This window comes from Carcharodon carcharias, chromosome 14 (genome assembly GCF_017639515.1).
Source record: "Carcharodon carcharias isolate sCarCar2 chromosome 14, sCarCar2.pri, whole genome shotgun sequence".
Lineage (NCBI taxonomy): Eukaryota > Metazoa > Chordata > Chondrichthyes > Lamniformes > Lamnidae > Carcharodon > Carcharodon carcharias.
In genome coordinates, this window is record NC_054480.1 from 32,428,962 (window position 1) to 32,447,176 (window position 18,215).

At 39.7% G+C, this 18,215-nt stretch overlaps 1 protein-coding gene across 8 annotated transcripts in view; it reads right to left on the reverse strand.

Annotated features, from left to right (window-relative positions):
• asxl1 (ASXL transcriptional regulator 1) overlaps positions 1-18,215 on the reverse strand; it is a 114,248-nt gene that overhangs the window by 17,941 nt on the left and 78,092 nt on the right. For 6 of the 8 annotated variants that reach the window (XM_041204752.1, XM_041204751.1, XM_041204755.1 and 3 more), the window contains 2 exons: positions 17,232-17,408; positions 2,695-2,861 (listed from right to left, as the gene is read on the reverse strand). In XM_041204752.1, the coding sequence (XP_041060686.1) occupies positions 2,695-2,861; positions 17,232-17,408 (344 nt within the window). The remainder of the gene's footprint in view (positions 1-2,694; positions 2,862-17,231; positions 17,409-18,215) is intronic. The other 2 variants (XM_041204757.1, XM_041204749.1) reach the window with 1 other exon arrangement.

Sequence of the window (18,215 nt, forward strand, 5' to 3'; positions counted from 1 at the left end):
TCAGGAATGCCCAAGAATTCAAGCTTGGATGAGCACAGATATCCTGAGGGTTGTGGGGCTGGAGGAGATTACAGTGACTCATGGTGTCCCATAAGGATCTGTGTCAGGGTCCCAACTATGCACTGTATTTATAACAACTTAGATGCTGGGCTAGAAAGCCACATATCCAAATTTGTCGTTGGCACAAAGATAGACGGCGTTGCTAGCAGTGTAGATGGAAGCGTGACATTACAAAGAGATATTGATTAATTCAATGGGCAAATTTGTGACAAATGGATTTCAATGTATTCAAATGTGAAGTCATCCACTTCGAACCGAAAAGGAATAGAACAGGGTACATTGCGAATGGTGAAACACTAACCTTTGCAAATGGAGGATTAGAATATAAAAAGGGGAGGAAGTTTTACTAAAACTGCAGAAATCCTTGGTCAAACCATTCTGGGCACAATACCTTACAAAAGGACATATGGACCTTGGAAGCAGTACAGCATGTATTTACCAGAATGTTATCTGTGTTTCAAGGGTTAGATTATGAGAAAAGGTTTATATAAATAAGGAATAAAAACAGAAAATGCTGTAAGTACCCATCAACTCAGATAGCATTTGCCGAGAGAGAAACAGCTACCTTACATCAGAACCATATAAATTCAGGTTGTGTTTCCAGCACTATTGAAGGTTAAGGGATGATTTGATTGAGGTTTTCAAGAAATTGAAAAAAAATTGATAGGGTAGATGAAGAGAAGTTTTTCAGCTGATGGGGGAAGCAAGGACAAAGGGACAGAACCTTCAAAGCAAAGCCAGGCTTATCAGGAAAGAATTCAGGAAACACTTCTTCACAAAGATGTGTCAGGAGCACAGATATCATACCCACAAAAAGCAGTACACTCTCGCTCAATTATTGGAAATCAACTGATTTTTGCTCACGAGGATATAAGGAATATGGAGCCAAAATGGGTGGATGAAGTTAAGAGACAGATCAGCTATGATGCAACCGAATGGCAGTACAGGTTTGAGGGGCTGAATGGCCTGCCCTTAATTTCCAAGAGCACCACCACAGGTTTCTGAGTTTCTACATCAGCTGCATGGTGGACATGTCCCTTCATACAGTAAAAGTACTTACACATGGGAACTTGCAAAAGACCCACACCTCAAATTCAGAGTCATGTAACTCTTTCGAGTACAAACACATTTCCATCTGTTTCAGATGAAGTTACATTGTTTCATAGTTTTGCCATTGTGAGATTTGAACTCTTGATCTTGGGGTTACAAACCCAGTACCATAACCACTTGGCTATTTAGGCCAAGCCTTCATAGTCATGTAACCAGGCTCGCTCATCACCAACTGCTAATTAGAGTACTTATGAAGATCTGCGACAGTGTAGAGTGCCAATCAAATACTGACAAAATGCAATGGGTTCCTTCCTCCCTGCAAGTTTCCTCTTTTCCAATAAATCAATTTCAGCTGGAAAAAAAATCTCTCCCATTGTTTGCCTTGTGTACTGAACCACAAAAAAGAACTGTTTGGACACATCTTATACAAGCTTAACTTGCAATGAGTATTTGTGGTCATCAATAAAAAGCAAGACAGACCAAAGTGCCCTCCACTTCTCAGTATCTGAAGGACAGTTTCTGGGGTAAAATGGCACCCTTTAGGGAATGATGAAAATAGAACATGTAGATAGATGCCCCTTGTACATCCTAATCAATATATTCAACATCTCACCATATGCTATAATATTGCAATGAGTAGAATCTACTACACTCGAAAGTGATTTTGCAGACAAAACATCTTCAAAACACAATGCTACAATTCTTTCAGCAATGCTTAGAACCGATATTTCAGATTGGACAAACAGTAATTTCAATCGACTAAAGATACATGCTAGACAAGTCAGATTTAGCATCAAGGTTAAAGGACATCAAGAACAACATGAGGTCTCAAACATTTATGGAGAAATACTATTCCAAACATTCCATTCACGTTTCAGTAGTGATGGGCAATGTTACTTATGTATTATTCTGAATCTTAGTACACAAGGCTATGCAGGGAGTGCTGAAACTGAGTGACAAAGTAGCATATTTTAGCACCTAACCTCAAAAGCATTAGAGTCTGGTCAATCACCACCTTCTGTTTTTTTTTAAAAAGAGAAAACTTTATTGAATTATCTTATAATAGTCAAAGCAAATGCATTCCTAAGCTAATTTCCATAAACAAAAACCATTGATAAAGGTGTCCAGAGTGAGTTAATCTGATTGGGACCACAAATGCTGGTTCCTGTAGATACAATTCAAGACAAAAGCAAAATACCACAGAAAACCAAAAAATGCTGGAAACACTGAACAGGTCAAACAGCTGCTGTGGAGAGGAAAACAGATAGTTTTCAGCTTAATCATCTGATGAAAGTCCTTTGGCCTGAATCATCAATTTTGTTTTGCTCCCCACACACAAAATAAAATTCAAGGACATGTTATACCATGGCAGCGAGTATTATTACTGCAATCAGTTAGAATCAATACAATGATTAGAGTTACTGAAAATGGCCCCAAATTAGCCATCATCCAGAATGAGGAAGGGCTAAGTATTTCTTTCCAATTTCTCTCCATTTTCTTTCTACCCATCACAATTTGCCTCACCTGCCTTTTGATAGAAGTGTATTAAACAGTCATGTAAGATATGCTCAGATCAGTCCCTACCTGCCTGTCCACCTCTGGCAGGAGAAATAGCAGCTGTTGCTGAAAATGCAGTGGCAAAGAAGTGAAAGTCCGTGAGTTGATCAAAGCACGTAGATTTGTATTGACGAGAATTGATCCAGGTGTTTCAACATCGATCTCTTCCCCTCTGTTTCGCTTCATCTGTCCTGCTTTCAGAACACAAAAACATGAAACATCTTGTTACAATTAGTGAGGCAAACAAACTGACTGGTATTTTCAAAATTTAGCTCATGGCAAAAGTTGATTTGAACCCCTTTTCCCTTCATGACACCAACCAGTATCAGGCAGCTTTCCTGGAGAAAACGGACTGAAGACCTGTTCCCAGACATCCACCAACCTGACAGCCAGTCCCAAGTGCCTCAGAATGAAAATAAAGGAAACTTGCGCAGCTTACTACCTTTCTATGGATAAACACATCAATCCTAGGCCAGGCTGCAGCACTGTCAAGTCAGTAAGCTACGAGCTCTTAAAAATTTAAACTAAATTGACAAGAGATGGGACTGCGCGTCAGCATATAGAAGTAGAAAAGAAGAATAAGATGCATAAAGGAGTGAGCGTGGTTAGTGGTACAATAAGTCCCAGTTTTAAGTCATTCCACTTTAATGTTGGTCAGTTAACGGGGCCCATATTCACGTTCAGTGACTGAAGTCTCACTTTAAAGTTGTTTTGTGCCAGGTCTGACAGGGTCGCATGACCTCATTGATGCTATTTTGGAGTGGCCTCTTTTGACCCTCTAGTTTGCAGCATCTACCGCTCACCAACCCGCCCACCCTCTCTGTCGCTCTCTCTCCCACTCCCTGACACACTCAGTCATGACCAATCCTTTGACCTGCGGTACCTCTCACTCCCTGACCTTCTGGTCACCGTCAGACCCCCCCCTCAATCGCAATCTCTCCTGCACCCTGCTAACCCTCTCCCATTCCCTGACCCTCCTGGTTGCTGTCAACTGTCCAGCTCATGGCCTTGTCAGCTTCCCAAACCTCCTGGTTGTTTCTGACCCTCTGGCTTGCAGTATCTCCCGTTCCCTGACCCTTAACACACACTGGCGACCTTCCTTTGTGCTGCTTCTCTAGTTTGCAGCTTACCCCGTGTCAAAACTGCTCTTCCTGCCTCTCACTGCTCATCTCCAGAGCCCTCGCTCACAGCAAGGGTCAGGGAGCAGAAGCTTTTGCGAGGAGGTAGGGTCAGGGAGCATGATGTGTGGTGAGCTGGAGGGTTAATGAGCAGGATTGGTTGGCGACCAAGGGGGTCAGGGAGCAAGAGAGGCAGTAAGCAGGAGGTTAAGTAGAAAATGTTAGCATGTTTCTTTTATCTTTTCAAAAGTTATTTTATTTTAAATGTTAATTTGTTTACCAATATAGAAATTTAGCATATAGAACTTAGTGTTCAACTTAGTGTTGCAAATATCTAGTTCATAATTCGTGTTTTAGAATATAACTTTTAGTTAGGAGTAAAAAAGTTTTAACTGTCAATAATTGGCGGCATCTGATTGCGAAACTGATAAACAACCCTGAAGCAATTGCAATTCAAACAAGCTTGGAGTTAATTACAATTAAAAACTAATCTATGTTTATCTTACATGGTCATAGGTAGAGTTGCGAAAGCAATAAACAATAGTAGGTCTTCTACGGTAAATGCAATTTGTAAACAAGAGAGTTCCTTAACAGGTCCAGAAATTCTGGGAAAGAGGCTTGTTAAAACTCCATTAGCTATAAAAATTATTCATATGGTTTGCAGAATCCGAGCAGCACGGAAGGTAAAGTGACAGGATGTGGGGGGTGACAGGTTCTTTTGTTTAATTTATGTGTGCGCGTTTGTTGACAGAAGCAGGCATTTAGTTCAGTTGACGTTTTGAGTGGGAAAAGCAGTTGGAAGACTTGCTCTAGTCTGTAGCTAGCAGAAGAAATCTACAGTGGTCCTCATAGAGCCTTGTGACAGAAAGTAGTTAGCTTGAAAAATGAGCTTCAAAAGAGCTATACAGAAGTGGTGGGAGCAGACTGGGAAAAACAGTCTATGCATGTCCAAAGCCAAGACAAGAAGTTAAAGTGTCCACAGTTGTGAGGTCTTTAAAGAAAGTTGGAGGGTGGCTTAGTCAAAAGCTAATAAAAAGATCCCCATGTAATTGGTACCTTGAGAATAGCTGCAATGCTAAGGTGAACTAAGTAAATTCCAGACAGCTGCAGCATACCTTTTTGAGTTGGTTCCAGGCAAAATGAATGAACCTTCAAGGTTTTGTAACATTAGGGAACTTTTGGGTTTGGGGAGAGGGGGAGTAAAGTAGAACTGAATTTATAGCATAAGTCTTTATAAGCTTTAGTGCAAAGTTAATAGTAGTTGCTTTGTTTAATTTCTCTTCTATATACAATAGAGCTTGTTTTTGTTCAAAAAACGATTAAATCTTCAGGCGTATTTCTGTTGGTTAACTGCTGGGTGTTTAGATTTCTTCTTTAAACATTAACACTCCTTAACAGGATTGAAACACGGGAAATAATGTTTTACTGTTCTTTTTCTGATGAGAAAAATCCTACAGAACCTAATTATAGCTTTTACATTGATTGTAATAGGAAAATCCGTTTGCTTAAAATTGTTTCACTTAAAGTTGCACTTTCAAGGAATGCAACTACAACTTTAAATGGGGACTTATTATACCAGGCAAGGAAGTAGCAACATATTACTTAGGAGCAAATTACTACTAAGAATACAAAATATAGGATTACAATATATGTACACACAAAGTGGTGAATAAGGTTGGTGAGCTACAAGCGCAAATAGCTTTGGAGGAAAATAATGTAGTAGTAATAATAGAAATGTGGTTTAAAAATGTTATTTATTGAGCACTTGATATTCACAGATAGGTGGTGTTCAGAAAAGACAAGGATGGAAGAAGGGAGATGGGAGTGGTAGTGCTAATTAGGGAAGACATAGCTGAAAAGAGGGTATCCTTGAGAAGCAAGGAAAGAATCCATTTGATTACAATTCAGATGCAAAGAAAGAGAATGATCACGCTACTGGCAGTATTCTATAGGCCTCCAAATTGTATGAGAGATAGAGGAACAGAGCTGCAGAGAAATCACAGATCTGCAAGGATAGAGTGGTGGGATCAGGGACTTAAATTACCCAAATATAGTTTCGGATCAACTGCACTCAATGTGCACCAGCTGTGAAAATTCCCTAGTGGAAGGCTATGGAGGGAAACCTACTGCAGGCTGGTCAGTTTAACATCAATGATGGGTAAGGTTTTAGAAACAATCAGGAGAGGTTAGAATTAATTAAGAGTCAACAAGAATTTGTAAAAGGCAGACTTTGCTTGACTAATCTCATTGAATTTTTGATGAAGCAACAGCAAAGGCTGATGATGGGAATGTGATGGATGTTGTCTGTATGGGTTTTAGAAAGCATTTGACAAAGTGCCACATAAAAGGCTGGCAAACAAAATTGAAGCAAAATGGAATAGCACAGTCAGTGTCAACTTCAATAAAAGATTGGCTTATGGACAGAAAATGGAATCATGGTTCATGGTGGTTTTCAGATGGGAGGGTGGGTAGACAAGAATGTTCCCAAGTGCTCTTGTTAGCACTGCTTTTTTGTTGTATATGAATGACTTGGATAGTGTATTGGAATACAGAGTAAAATTTCGAAGCTTTTCTACAATACAAAACTTGGAGGAGTGCCAAGCAGTGAGAATAATACCAATCAACAGAAACAGGACATAAAATACAGAAGCAGAATGGGCAGACAAGTGGCAGATAGAATTTAATACAGAGAAACTTGAGGAGATGCATTTTGGCAGAAGGAATAGGGGAAGGCATTATAGACTTAATGGGGCAATTTGAAGAGTGTACAGGGACAGAAGGAACTCTGGTTCATGTGCATTGTTCTTTGCATCAGGCACCACTTGAGCTTCCTGGATGACTAAAGACAGATTAAAAATGAAACAGAAAAAACAGCTCAAACTTGACATTTGCCATATTATGGGAGAGAACCAAGCTGTATACAAAAAGTACAGGGCAGAACTGAAAATAGAAATAACAACAGAGCGTACGAGAATAGATAAGCAGAGATCATTAAAGGGCACACAACACCCTTCTGAAACATATAGAAAGTAAAGAGATTTGGTATTGTGCAATGAGAAGGGTTTAATTAATAATCTTGTTGTGCTGGGTCCTTTAGGGAACAGACCATAACACGATAGACTTCTTCAATAGGATGGAAAATGAAGTAGTCTGATTTGAAACTAGGGTCTTAAATCTAAAAGGAAACTATGAAGATATGAGGCGTGAGTTGGCTAAGATAGACTGGGGAACTTCATTAAAAGGCATGACTGTGGATAGACAATTGTTAATATTTAAGAAACGAATTGCAACAGTTATCCATTCCTTTCTGGAGCAAAAACACAACAGGAAAAGCGTTCCAACCATAGCTAACAGAAGAAATTAAGGATAATATTAGATCCAAAGAGGAGTCATTTGAAGTTGCTAGAAAAAGTAGTAAGCTTGAGGATTGGGAGGAGTTTAGAATTCAGCAAAGGAGGATCAAGAGATTGATTAAGAGGGGAAAAATAGGGTGTGAGAGTAAACTTGCAAGGGACATAAAAGCAGACTGTAAAAGTTTCTGTAAGTATGTAAAAGAAAAAAGATTGGTGAAGACAAGTCTAGGTCTCTTGCAGTCTGTCAGGAAGATATAATCATTCTCAATGTTATTAGAATTTATTGTAAAACAGTGGTGTGTGCAGGTGTGAGACTTAATTGGATTAAAGGCAGTTGGTCTGAAGGCTTTGATGTAAACATGGGGGAAGTTTAGAGTGTAAGGTGTAATAGGACATTCGTATTTTTAAATACATCAGACTAAATTGTTTTCAAAGGAGTGGTGAAATATGTCACCTAGACAGGTGAAGTTTAGAAACACTGTTTATTTTCCCAGAGTATTGGTAAAACTTAGTGCTATGTGAGATTTTTATTATCAGAAAGATAAAGTTCAAAGACAGAGTGAAACAATGGGAATTTGCATTCAAAGGGGAAAATATGTATAGAGGAGCAAAGGCTTTGTGTAAGGGTACGCATTTTTAAGATGTAACAAATGTGAAAAGCCTTCAGCCTCATGCTGCTGCCTTCACAGAACTGAAGTTAAGAAAACTCACTTTGAATTCGAGGGTCATGTGGACTTGAAACATTAACTCTGCTTCTCTCTCCACAGATGCTGCTAGACCTGCTGAGTTTTTCCAGCATTTTCTGTTTTTGTTTCAGATTTCCAGCATCCGTAGTATTTTGCTTTTATCACTTTGAATTCAACTTGTTCAGGGTATCATGTTTATTTGCCTGGGTCTTTTAAAATTTATGTGGCTTACTGTTACCTTAAATGAAAGCGTATATGGGAGTTAAGATTGATTAGGGGATTTAGAAGTTATCATAATAGTAATTTGTAGATTTATGTGCTAAAAATATTTTTTGTTAATAAACATTTAATCTAACTTTGTAAAAACCTATAAGACTCAGTGGTTTATTACTATTGAATTCAAGGGACGAATCTCGAAATTTATACGAATTGCAAAATAAGTTGTGGCAGTTGTTTCAAGTTTCCCTCTGGGATTTGAACGACTCAGCATTTATCATCGGCTATGCCACAACATAGTCTGAAACGGGAGAAATTATAATAGAAAACAAGAAAATGGCAGAACAATTAAACAACTACTTTAGTTCTTTCTTCACAGGGGAAGACACAAATAACTTCCCAGAAACATGAGGAAACCAAGGGTCTAGTGAGGAGGAATTATTGAAGGAAATTATTACTAAAACAAGAGTGCTGGAGAAATTAATGAAACTGAAAGCTGATAAATCCCCAGGACCCGATAATCTACACCAGGGCACTGAAGGATATGGCCATGAAAATTGTGAATGCGTTGGTTGTCATCTTCTAAAACTCTGTAGATTCTAGAACAGTCCCGGCAGATTGGACGGTGGTAAACGTAACCCCACTATTTAAAAAAAAGAGGGAAGGAGATAACAGTGAATTACAGACCAGTTAGCTCAACTTCAATAGTATGGAAAATGCTAGAGTCTTTTATAAAGGATATGATAACAGGACACTTAGAAAATATCAACGGGATTAGACCAAGTCAACATGAATTTATTAAAAGGAAATCATGTTTTACAAACCTACTGGAGTTCTTTGAGGACGTAACTAGCAAAATAGATAAGGGAGAATCAGTGGATGTGGTGTATTTGGATTTTCAGAAAGCTTTTGATAAAGTCCCACATAAGAGATCAATGTGTAAAATTGAAGCACATGGGATTGGGAGTAACATATTGGCATGGATTGAGAATTGGTTAGAAGACAGGAAACAGAGTAGGGATAAATGGGTCTTTTTTAGAGTGGCAGGCGGTGATCAGTGCTTGGGCTCCTATTATTCACAATATATATAAATGATTCAGATGATGAAACTAAATGTAATATTTCCAAGTTTGTTGACGGCATGAAACTTGGTGGGACTGCGAGTGATGAGGAAGGTGTTAAGAGGCTTCAAGGCGATTTAGACAGGTTGAGGGAGTGGGCAAATACATGGCAGATCAATATAACGTGGGTAAGTGCGAAGTTATCCGCTTTGGTAGGAAAAACAGAATGGCAGAGTATTATTTAAATGATGATAGGTTGGGAAATGTTGATTTACAAAGGGACCTGGGTGTCCTTGTACACCAATCATTGAAAGCAAGTATGCTGGTGCAGCAAGCAGTTAAGGCAGCAAATGGTATGTTGGCTTTCATTGTGAGAGGACTTGAGTACAGGAGCAAGGATGTCTTACTGCAGCTGTACAGGGCATTGGTGAGACCACACCTGGAGTGTTGCGTGCAGTTTTGGTCTCCTTACCCAAGGAAAGGATATACTTGCCTTAGAGGGAGTGCAGCGAAAGTTCACCAGACTGATTCCTGGGATGGCAGGGTCGTCTTATGAGAAGAGGTTGGGCCAACTGGGCTTGTATTCATTGGAGTTTAGAAGAATGAGGGGAGGAGATCTCATTGAAACATATAAAATTCTGACAGGGACGGACAGACTTAATGCAGGGATGATATTTCCTCTGGCTGGCGGGGGTCTAGAACAAGAGGTCACAGTTTCAGGATAAGGCTGAGACAAGGAGAAACTTCTTCGCTCAGATGGTGGTGAACCTAAGGAATTCTCTGCTACAGAAGGCTGTGGAAGCCAAATCACTGAACATATTTAAGAAGGAAACAGATTTCTGGACTCTAAAGGAGTCAAGGGGAATCGGGAGAGCGCAGGAGTACAACATTGAGATAGAGGATCAGCCATGATCATACTGAATGGCAGAACAAGCTTGAAGGGCCAAGTGACTTATTTCTGCTCCTATTTTCTATGATGGGTCAATTGGTCTCCTGTGCCATAACAATTCTGTGATTCTGGTTCATCAAAGGAAGGATGGGGCTGATTGAGGGGCCTGCTCAAATATAAAGGCAAAAGGGACAAACACAAACCACAGGTCAATCAGCCTAACAGCAGTGGTGTGTTGCTTTTAGAGACAATAATGTGGGCAAAATTAAATTGGCACTTGGAAAAAAGTGGGTCACAGAAATGAAAACCAGCATAATTTGTTAATGACAAATAGTGTTTGACTAACTGGATTTAACTCTTTGATGAAGTAATTGTCATTGATGTTGTGTATAAAGACTTTCAAATAAAGGTGCTTGATAAAGTACCACATAATAGACTTCAAACTGAAGCCCATAGTATTAAAGTGGCAATGGTCGCATGGGTACAAAATTAGATAAGGGACAGAAAACAGACAGCAGTGGCAAATGATAATTTTTTGGATTGGAGGGATGTGTTCCCCAGGGATTGGGACCACTGCTATATATACATATATATATATATATATATATATATAAATAGATATAAAAAAAACTTGGGTGGGGGGGGGGGGGGGGATGCAGCGGGTAAGGGAGGAGGGCAGGGAAAAGAGCAAACAGTATCTTGGGGAGTTTAAATACTTTCATGGGATGCGGGCGTTTCTGGCGAGGCCAGCATTTGCTGTCCATCTCTAATTGCCCTTGAACTGACCTTGCTAGGTCATTTCAGAAGGCAGTTAAGAGGCAACCACATTGCTGTGGGTCTGGGGTCACATTGTAGGCCAAACCAAGTCAGGAAAGCAGATTTCCTTCCCTAAAAGGGCATTAGTGAACCAGATGGGTTTTTATGACAATCGATGATAGTTTCATGGTCCCCATCAATGAGATGAGCTCTATATTCCAGATTTATTGACTGAATTCAAATTTCATCAGCTGCCGTGGTAGGATTGAACCCATGTCCCCAGAGCATTAGCCTGGATCTCTGGATTACTAGTCCAGCAACACTATCACTACGCCATAGTCTACCCATTTACAAAATCTGGAAGCATTGATGCCAAGAATGAGAGCTGGGTGCTCAGCATTTTAGTGGAAATTGGATTGAGAGAGAAACAAAGGGAGATAAAGTAAACCAGAGAATGACGTGGGCTCAGAGCTGGGTGGACAACAGGATGGGACATGAGTCAGAGGCTATTCAATGCAAGGTCCCAATCTTAATAACAAAGAAGCCAATTGGAGGGGGCACACAAGGCATATTCAACACAACTAGCTGGTGGAGAAAAGAAGCAGGAGATTATCTTTCCGTTCCAGGGTGATCCTGGAAAATTGAAAAATGTTGGCAGAGGAGAGCAGAGCACAGATCATTTGTGCTGAATGTGGTCCAGTCAAACTGGCAAAAAATGATTAAACTAGGTGTGCACAATAAGTGTTCAAATCTGCAACCCTTGAACATAATAGATCAAAGATGATGGGCTGCATTGGGGGAACGACCACAGTGTAACTGAGCAAAGGCTATGGGAAAACAGCATTATAGGCAGGTACAAGGGGTGACCGAGAAGATTTGAAAGCAGAAGTATGATGGCGAATGGGAAGCCAAAAACTAGCCAGTTGAGGTTCCATTCTAAGTGACTTCAGGAGGATTTCTTTTACCCAGGGTGGATGCAGGTGAATGTGGGGTTGGAAGGTAGTTTCCAGTGTCAGGGGTATAAAATGGTCTTCAGATGTGGTCTTGCATGTGATTGAGATGGTAGGAATAGAGACACCTAAGAGATGGCAAGGTCAAGAGGATGTCATAAATATAAGGATAGTTTACATATCGGACAAGATTAAAAGAGGACAGGACAGTAAACTCGGAGGAGAACCCAAGGTGAAATAAGGAGGTTGAAATCATCGAGAATGAGAAGTGACTCAGTACAGTGGCTGAGGGAGGAAAAGAGCTTAAGATATCTCTAAGAAACTCTGAATGGAGCTTTAACAAATGGTAGCAAACAAACATTTCAAAAGAAAAGTGAGAAGGGTAGAACAAGGTGAGGTGCCCAATGGGGGTGGGCTGCCAGAGCAGTAGGCTGAAGAATCAAAGGTGAGACATGGTTTTTTTTTGAGGGGGGCACAATGCCACCACAGCAGTTTCAAAAGGACAGTAATGGAAAGTATAGCCTGTTGAATAAGTTCATTAAAGAGAAAGGTATTAACACCCTTGAGCCAAGTTTCTGTCAAGGCTATGATGTTAATGAAATCATCCACAATAAAATGGTGGATGGAAAGGGTCTTGTTAACGAACATTCTGGAGGGAAATGCGGAAAAGGCTAGTAATTGTTGATCTGCTTGATGAGTCCAGTGGGTCAGAGGAGCCGGAAGGAGATTCGTAAGATTAGTCCTCTATAGCAGTGATGGGTAGGAAAGTCAGCCAGAGGAAAACGGGGTAATTGGCATTGCTGCCTGCCTCTATGGACTCTTCAGAGAATATCAACAGAGACACACAGAGGGAAATAAAAACAAAAATAAAATGCTTCCTTGTTGTAGGTAAGGTGTGTGGGTGAGAATATTGACATTTATAGTGCATTTTACTCTAATTTATTTCATAACTTATACATGATTCCATTACAGTTTCAATGTGATAGATTTTTTTCCCCCCACCAAGTAAAATCACCTGACTTCACTCTGGCTTCAGCTCATCTACTGCTGAAACCCTCATTCATGCCTTTGTTACCTTTCGGCTTGACTATTCCTGCCAACCTCATCTTCCACGCTCTAATCTTGAGATCATCCAAAACTCTGTCACCCATCTTCTAACTGTTATCAAGTCCAGTTGACCCATCATCCTTCTGCTTGCTGACCTACACTGGCTCCCGGGTAAGCCAATGTAGGTCAGTGATTTTAAAATACTCATCCTTGCTTCAAAATCCCGCAATGGCCTCAGGCTTCCCTATGTCTGTAACCTACTCCAGCCTGAAAACCCTTTAGGATCTCAGCAGTCCTCAAATACTGCTCCACCATTTGGTGGCCGTGCCTTCAGCTGCTAGGGCCCCAAGCTCTGGAATACCCTCCCTAAACTTCTCTTTCCTCTTTTAAGACACTGTTTAAAACCAATTTCTTCGGCCAAACTTTCGGTAACAACAGCATAAAAGGAACAGCAAAGGGCCATTTGGCTGCTCAGGCCGGTCACGACTGACATCCACCTCAGCTACACCTTGCTGCACAGTCCCAAATCTCTTGATTCATTTAATATGCAATGATCTGCTGATCACTAACTTGAATTTATTCAACAACTGAGTATCTATAGCCCCCTAGGGTACAGAAATCCAAAATTTGCAACCCCTTGAGTAAGGAAATTTCTCATCTCAGCCCTGACATTTTGTCCCCTAGTTTTAGGCTCCCTAATCAAGGGGAGGTTCTCCCAGCATCTATCCAATCAAGACCCTTAAGAATTTTTTAATGTAATTGCTTCTCATTCTTCAAAACTTTAAGGAATAGAGGCCCAGTCTACTCAATCACTCCTCAAAGACAGCCCAGGAATCAGTTTTATGAACCTTCATTCCAATCTCTCCAAGACAAGTCTATCCTTTTTTCACTAAGTTGATCAAAACATTACCCAATACTCCAGGTGTGGTCTCAACAAGGCCCCGAACAATTGCAGGAAGACTTCTTTACTCTTATATTACAATTCCTTTGTTTAAAAGGGATAGTATAAAATCTGCTTTCCTAATTGCTTGTTGGATATGCATATTATCTTTGTGATTCGTGTACTTGGACATTCAGATCCCTCTTAACAGCAACATTTATCAGTCTATCATTCAAAATTGGCCCATTTATTCCTACTCAGATTTCTCTCTATAATCACACCATGCTAATATTACCCTAATTTTGCACAATAATCTCTGGTGCAGCACCTTGGAAAGCTTTTCATAAATCCAACATTACATTCACTGGTTCCCCATTTTCCACCCTATCAGTTACAACCTTAAACTCCAACAGATTTGTCAAACACTATTTACCTTTCATACTCTGTTGGCTCTGCCAAACATGTTACGTCAGTGCCCTGTTATCACATGCCTAATAATAGGTTCTAGCATTTTCCGTATTACTGACGCCAGGCTAACTGGCTTATGGTTCCGTTTTCTCTCTCCTTCCTTTGAATATACTTGCTACTTTCCACGGGGACCATTCTAGATTCAAAGGAACTCGGCAAGATCTAAACCAATGCATCCACTATCTCCATCATCATCTCTTGTAAAATGCTAGGGCGTAGGCTAATGTTCCCTTTAAGCTGTGCAGCTGCAACCCCGATGTTCTAGCGCAGGCCGAGCCCAAGTTGGCCTCTTTAAGTCACAGCGCATGTGACTTAAAATTCAACGGTCCTGCACACTTAAACGAATAGGGCACATTCAACAAAAAGCAGTTTGGAGGGATGTTGATCTAGGGCTAAGGCCATCAGGGCCAGGGGATTTGTTGACTTTTCGCCCCATTAATTTCTCCAGTGGAAGTTATTTAACAGTAATATCATGAAGTTCCTCATTTTAATTAAATCCTTGGTTGTTCACTACATCTGGAATGTTTTCTGTGTCTTCTACTCTGAAGGCAGATATAAAGTATTCATTTACTATCTCCAGAGCAGTCCTGAGGGTATGGAGAATCAGAGAGACCGCCCCAGGCCCCGCGTTTCGACATCATGCTGTCAGATGCAATACTACTCTAAACTAGTTAACGTCTTTAAAGTGGGCAGATAGCATACAGTGTACGAACTGCAGGGTAAGTCACTCATTTTCAGCCCCGAGGGTTTAACCCTCTGCTTATTTTATTTTTCTTCCAGTATGCGTTTGCAACTAACATTTGCTTAAAATTGGAAGAAGGACTGTCACTTTTTTAAAAAGTCGCATTATTTATAGCATCGTATCTGTAATTTTATTTTAAGAAGTTAAACGCAATGAATGTTTTCATTCCAACATGCAGGCCAAATTTTTCAGTCCCCCTCAGCCCCCCGTGGGGTCGGCGAACCACTGAAGTCTTTGCTCAAATTGGCAAAACCAGAAGATCCCGCTGGTGAGAGGGGCTGGATAATTCCGGCCTCAAAGTTTTCTCCAGTTGGGCTGTGTTAACAAAATTGTTATAACGGAATCCCATAAAGATAATGGATTTCTCCTTAACAAAAGGGGAGCCAACAATTATGTTCAGCCTTGGAACCAAGGTGTAGCTTTTCATACAAAACAGTTATCACAGTCAATAGTGCAGTACGTGCTTATAACAGAGTGCTCAGTAGCTGGGATGCTGCTGGTGCTCCTTTTCACACACATGCTCAGGGGTCCAGATGTCAGAGGAAACTTGTATAGAAATGTTATGGGGGCCCACACAGTGTGATTTGCCACCCCCCTCCGACTATCTCAGCCATAAGAAATAGGAACAGGAGTCGACCATTTGGCCCCTCCGCCATTCAATAAAATCATGGCTGATCTTCTTGTGTTTCGATTTCCACATTCCCATCTAATCCCGACCCTTTATTTTTCTTTATTCCCCATTATAATTTCTTCTGTTTCTGTTATAATCTTCCCAATTCCTAGGCTTCCTCCTCTCTTTGGTAACATTATAAGTCTCCTCCTTTGATCTAATACTATTTGTAGTTCATCCTGTTAGCCACAGTTGGACATTTCATGTTTTCTTTTCCTTAAGGGACTGTCTCACCATTGCAAATTATGAATTAATTCTTTAAACCTTTGCCATCACCTATCATCGCATCTTTTAATCTAATTTCTCAGTCTACCTTAGCCAACTTACCCCTCCTACCTTAGTAGCTTGATTTGTTCAGACTTAAGACCCTAGTTTCAAATTATCATCATGTTAGGATCACCCTTCCCCAGCGCCTCCTTTACTACTACGCTATTAATTAATCCTGTTTAATTGCACAATACCAAATCTTTCTCTTTTATTTATTCATAGGATGCGGGCTTCTCTGGCTGGGCCAGCATTTAATGCCCATCCTTGGTCACCCTTGAAAAGGTGGTGGTGAACTACCTTCTTGAACCGCTGCAGTCCATGTACTGTAGGGACACCCATAGTGCTGTGAAGAAGGGAATTCCAGGATTTTGACCCAGCAACAGTGAAGGAACAGCGATTTATTTCCAAGTCAGGATAGTGAGTGACCTGGTTGGTTCCATAGTGACTTAGTAAACTCATCCTCTACACTGTTACTGCAAACATGGTTTAACAGACCTATGATTGCTGTATTGTCTTTGTTACTTGCGCCTCTGATTTCTTGATTTATATTCTGCCCAAAACTATAGCCCCTGTTTGGGGGTCTATAAACTACTTCCACCATTGTTTTCTGCCCCTAATTCATAAGACAACCCAAACTAATTCTACATTTTAATTTTCTAAGATCCTTTCTGTCTACTGCCTTTAGCCCATCTTTTAGTGGGGCAAACCCTTGCCCATTTTGTCCATCACTGCTAGAACTCAAGTATCTCGGAATATTCAACTCCTAACCTTAGTTGCTCTGCAACCACTTCTCTGTAATGCCTATTAAATCAAAATCGTTAATTTCTAATACAAAAACAAAATACTATAAATGCTGGAAATCTGAAATATAAACAAGATATATTGGAAACACAGCATCCATGGTCTGACATGGTCTATGACCTTTTGTCATTGTTCTGAAACATTAACTGTTTCTCAAGCCACAGATGCCTCCAACCGTGCTAAACGTTTCCAGTAATTTATTTTTAAAAATGTATTTGTTTACCAACATATGCAATGTTTTGCATTTGTATAAATCTCATATGTTCTATTACCTTAGGAGCACCATACAAATTTAAGTTGTTGAAATACATCACAAAAATCTTATATCCAGCAAGCTGCAATTTACCTGACTAATCTAAGATATACGGATGGCACTGCAAGGAGTCAACAATTAAACAAAGGAAATCTTTTAAATTGTACTCAGCAGCTTAATCTATGGACTTTCCATTGGTACAGAAGTAATAAACAATATTAATTTTTTTGTCCTGTTAAAATATGTCCTGTATATTGCAGGATATACTCAAAGGTCAATTTCATATTTAGCTGATGAGTGGTTACATATTTTGTGGAACTTAGCATTTCAAATTCAAGAAATTTATCTCCTTCCAGGAATTAAAATAGGTAGATTATTCCAAAAATGTAACAAAACTAATTTCTTACCCGTGTTTGTCCTTCTCAGGGTTCTGAAGTGTTGTCCGGGTTTCCGGCTCAGGCTCGGCCTGCATTGAAGTTTATTCATTTCTGTTCTGTTGTATTGAGCGTTGACTGAAGTCACTGTGCAGGAACTACCACTAGATGCACTGCTTGATTCACCATCTGTGTGCTTGGCTGTAAATGCTGAAAAAAAAATTCTCTCTTTACTTAACAGTTTTAACTGTGAAAAACTGTTATGAAGATTACACAAAAGGAAACTATGATCTCAATCCCATGCAGTTAGTTTCTTGATTTTAGATCTGAACAAGATTTAAGAAATTATCAGGTGTAAATTTTCACAAATGTTCTATCCCAAAATATAAATGTCATCAAAACTTCCCCAATACAAATCCCTGATTAAATATGAGCAAATATAGCAACCTGGTTATTAATGTTCTAAACGTTTCCTGATAAGCATTTCACTCCTTAAATAGTACTTTCAAATGTTTGATTTGAATATATCACTGAAAAAAAGCTGTAAATGAAGCACTTATTTTTAAAAAGCTCAAAATCTAAACTTGGATGTATGTACAAACATCTATCATTTACATCAATTACTTTCGCTAGGGGACATTAAGTAATGTGAACTTTTCTCAAAAGGAAAGTACGCCCCTTGAATGAAGAAATAGTGATTACAGAGAACATCCATTAGTATTTTGAGAGCAGGCACTTAGAGTACTTTCTCCAAATGAGAAAATCTTCAATTTGCACATTATGCTCATGGAAGTCAAAATAATACAAAAAAAATGCAAGAAATGTACTGGACCAAAAAGAGACCGTGGCTCTTCACAGTTTTTTAAAACTATTCACTAACCCTCAACAGGACAGTGATGGTAAACTGCACTTAAGTAATAAAAAAAAGAGTAAGAAGGTGACCAAAAATCATGGGAAAGAATAAACAAAGGTTGACTGAGGTGACAGTGTCACAATTTTTGCACAGAGGAGGAAGGC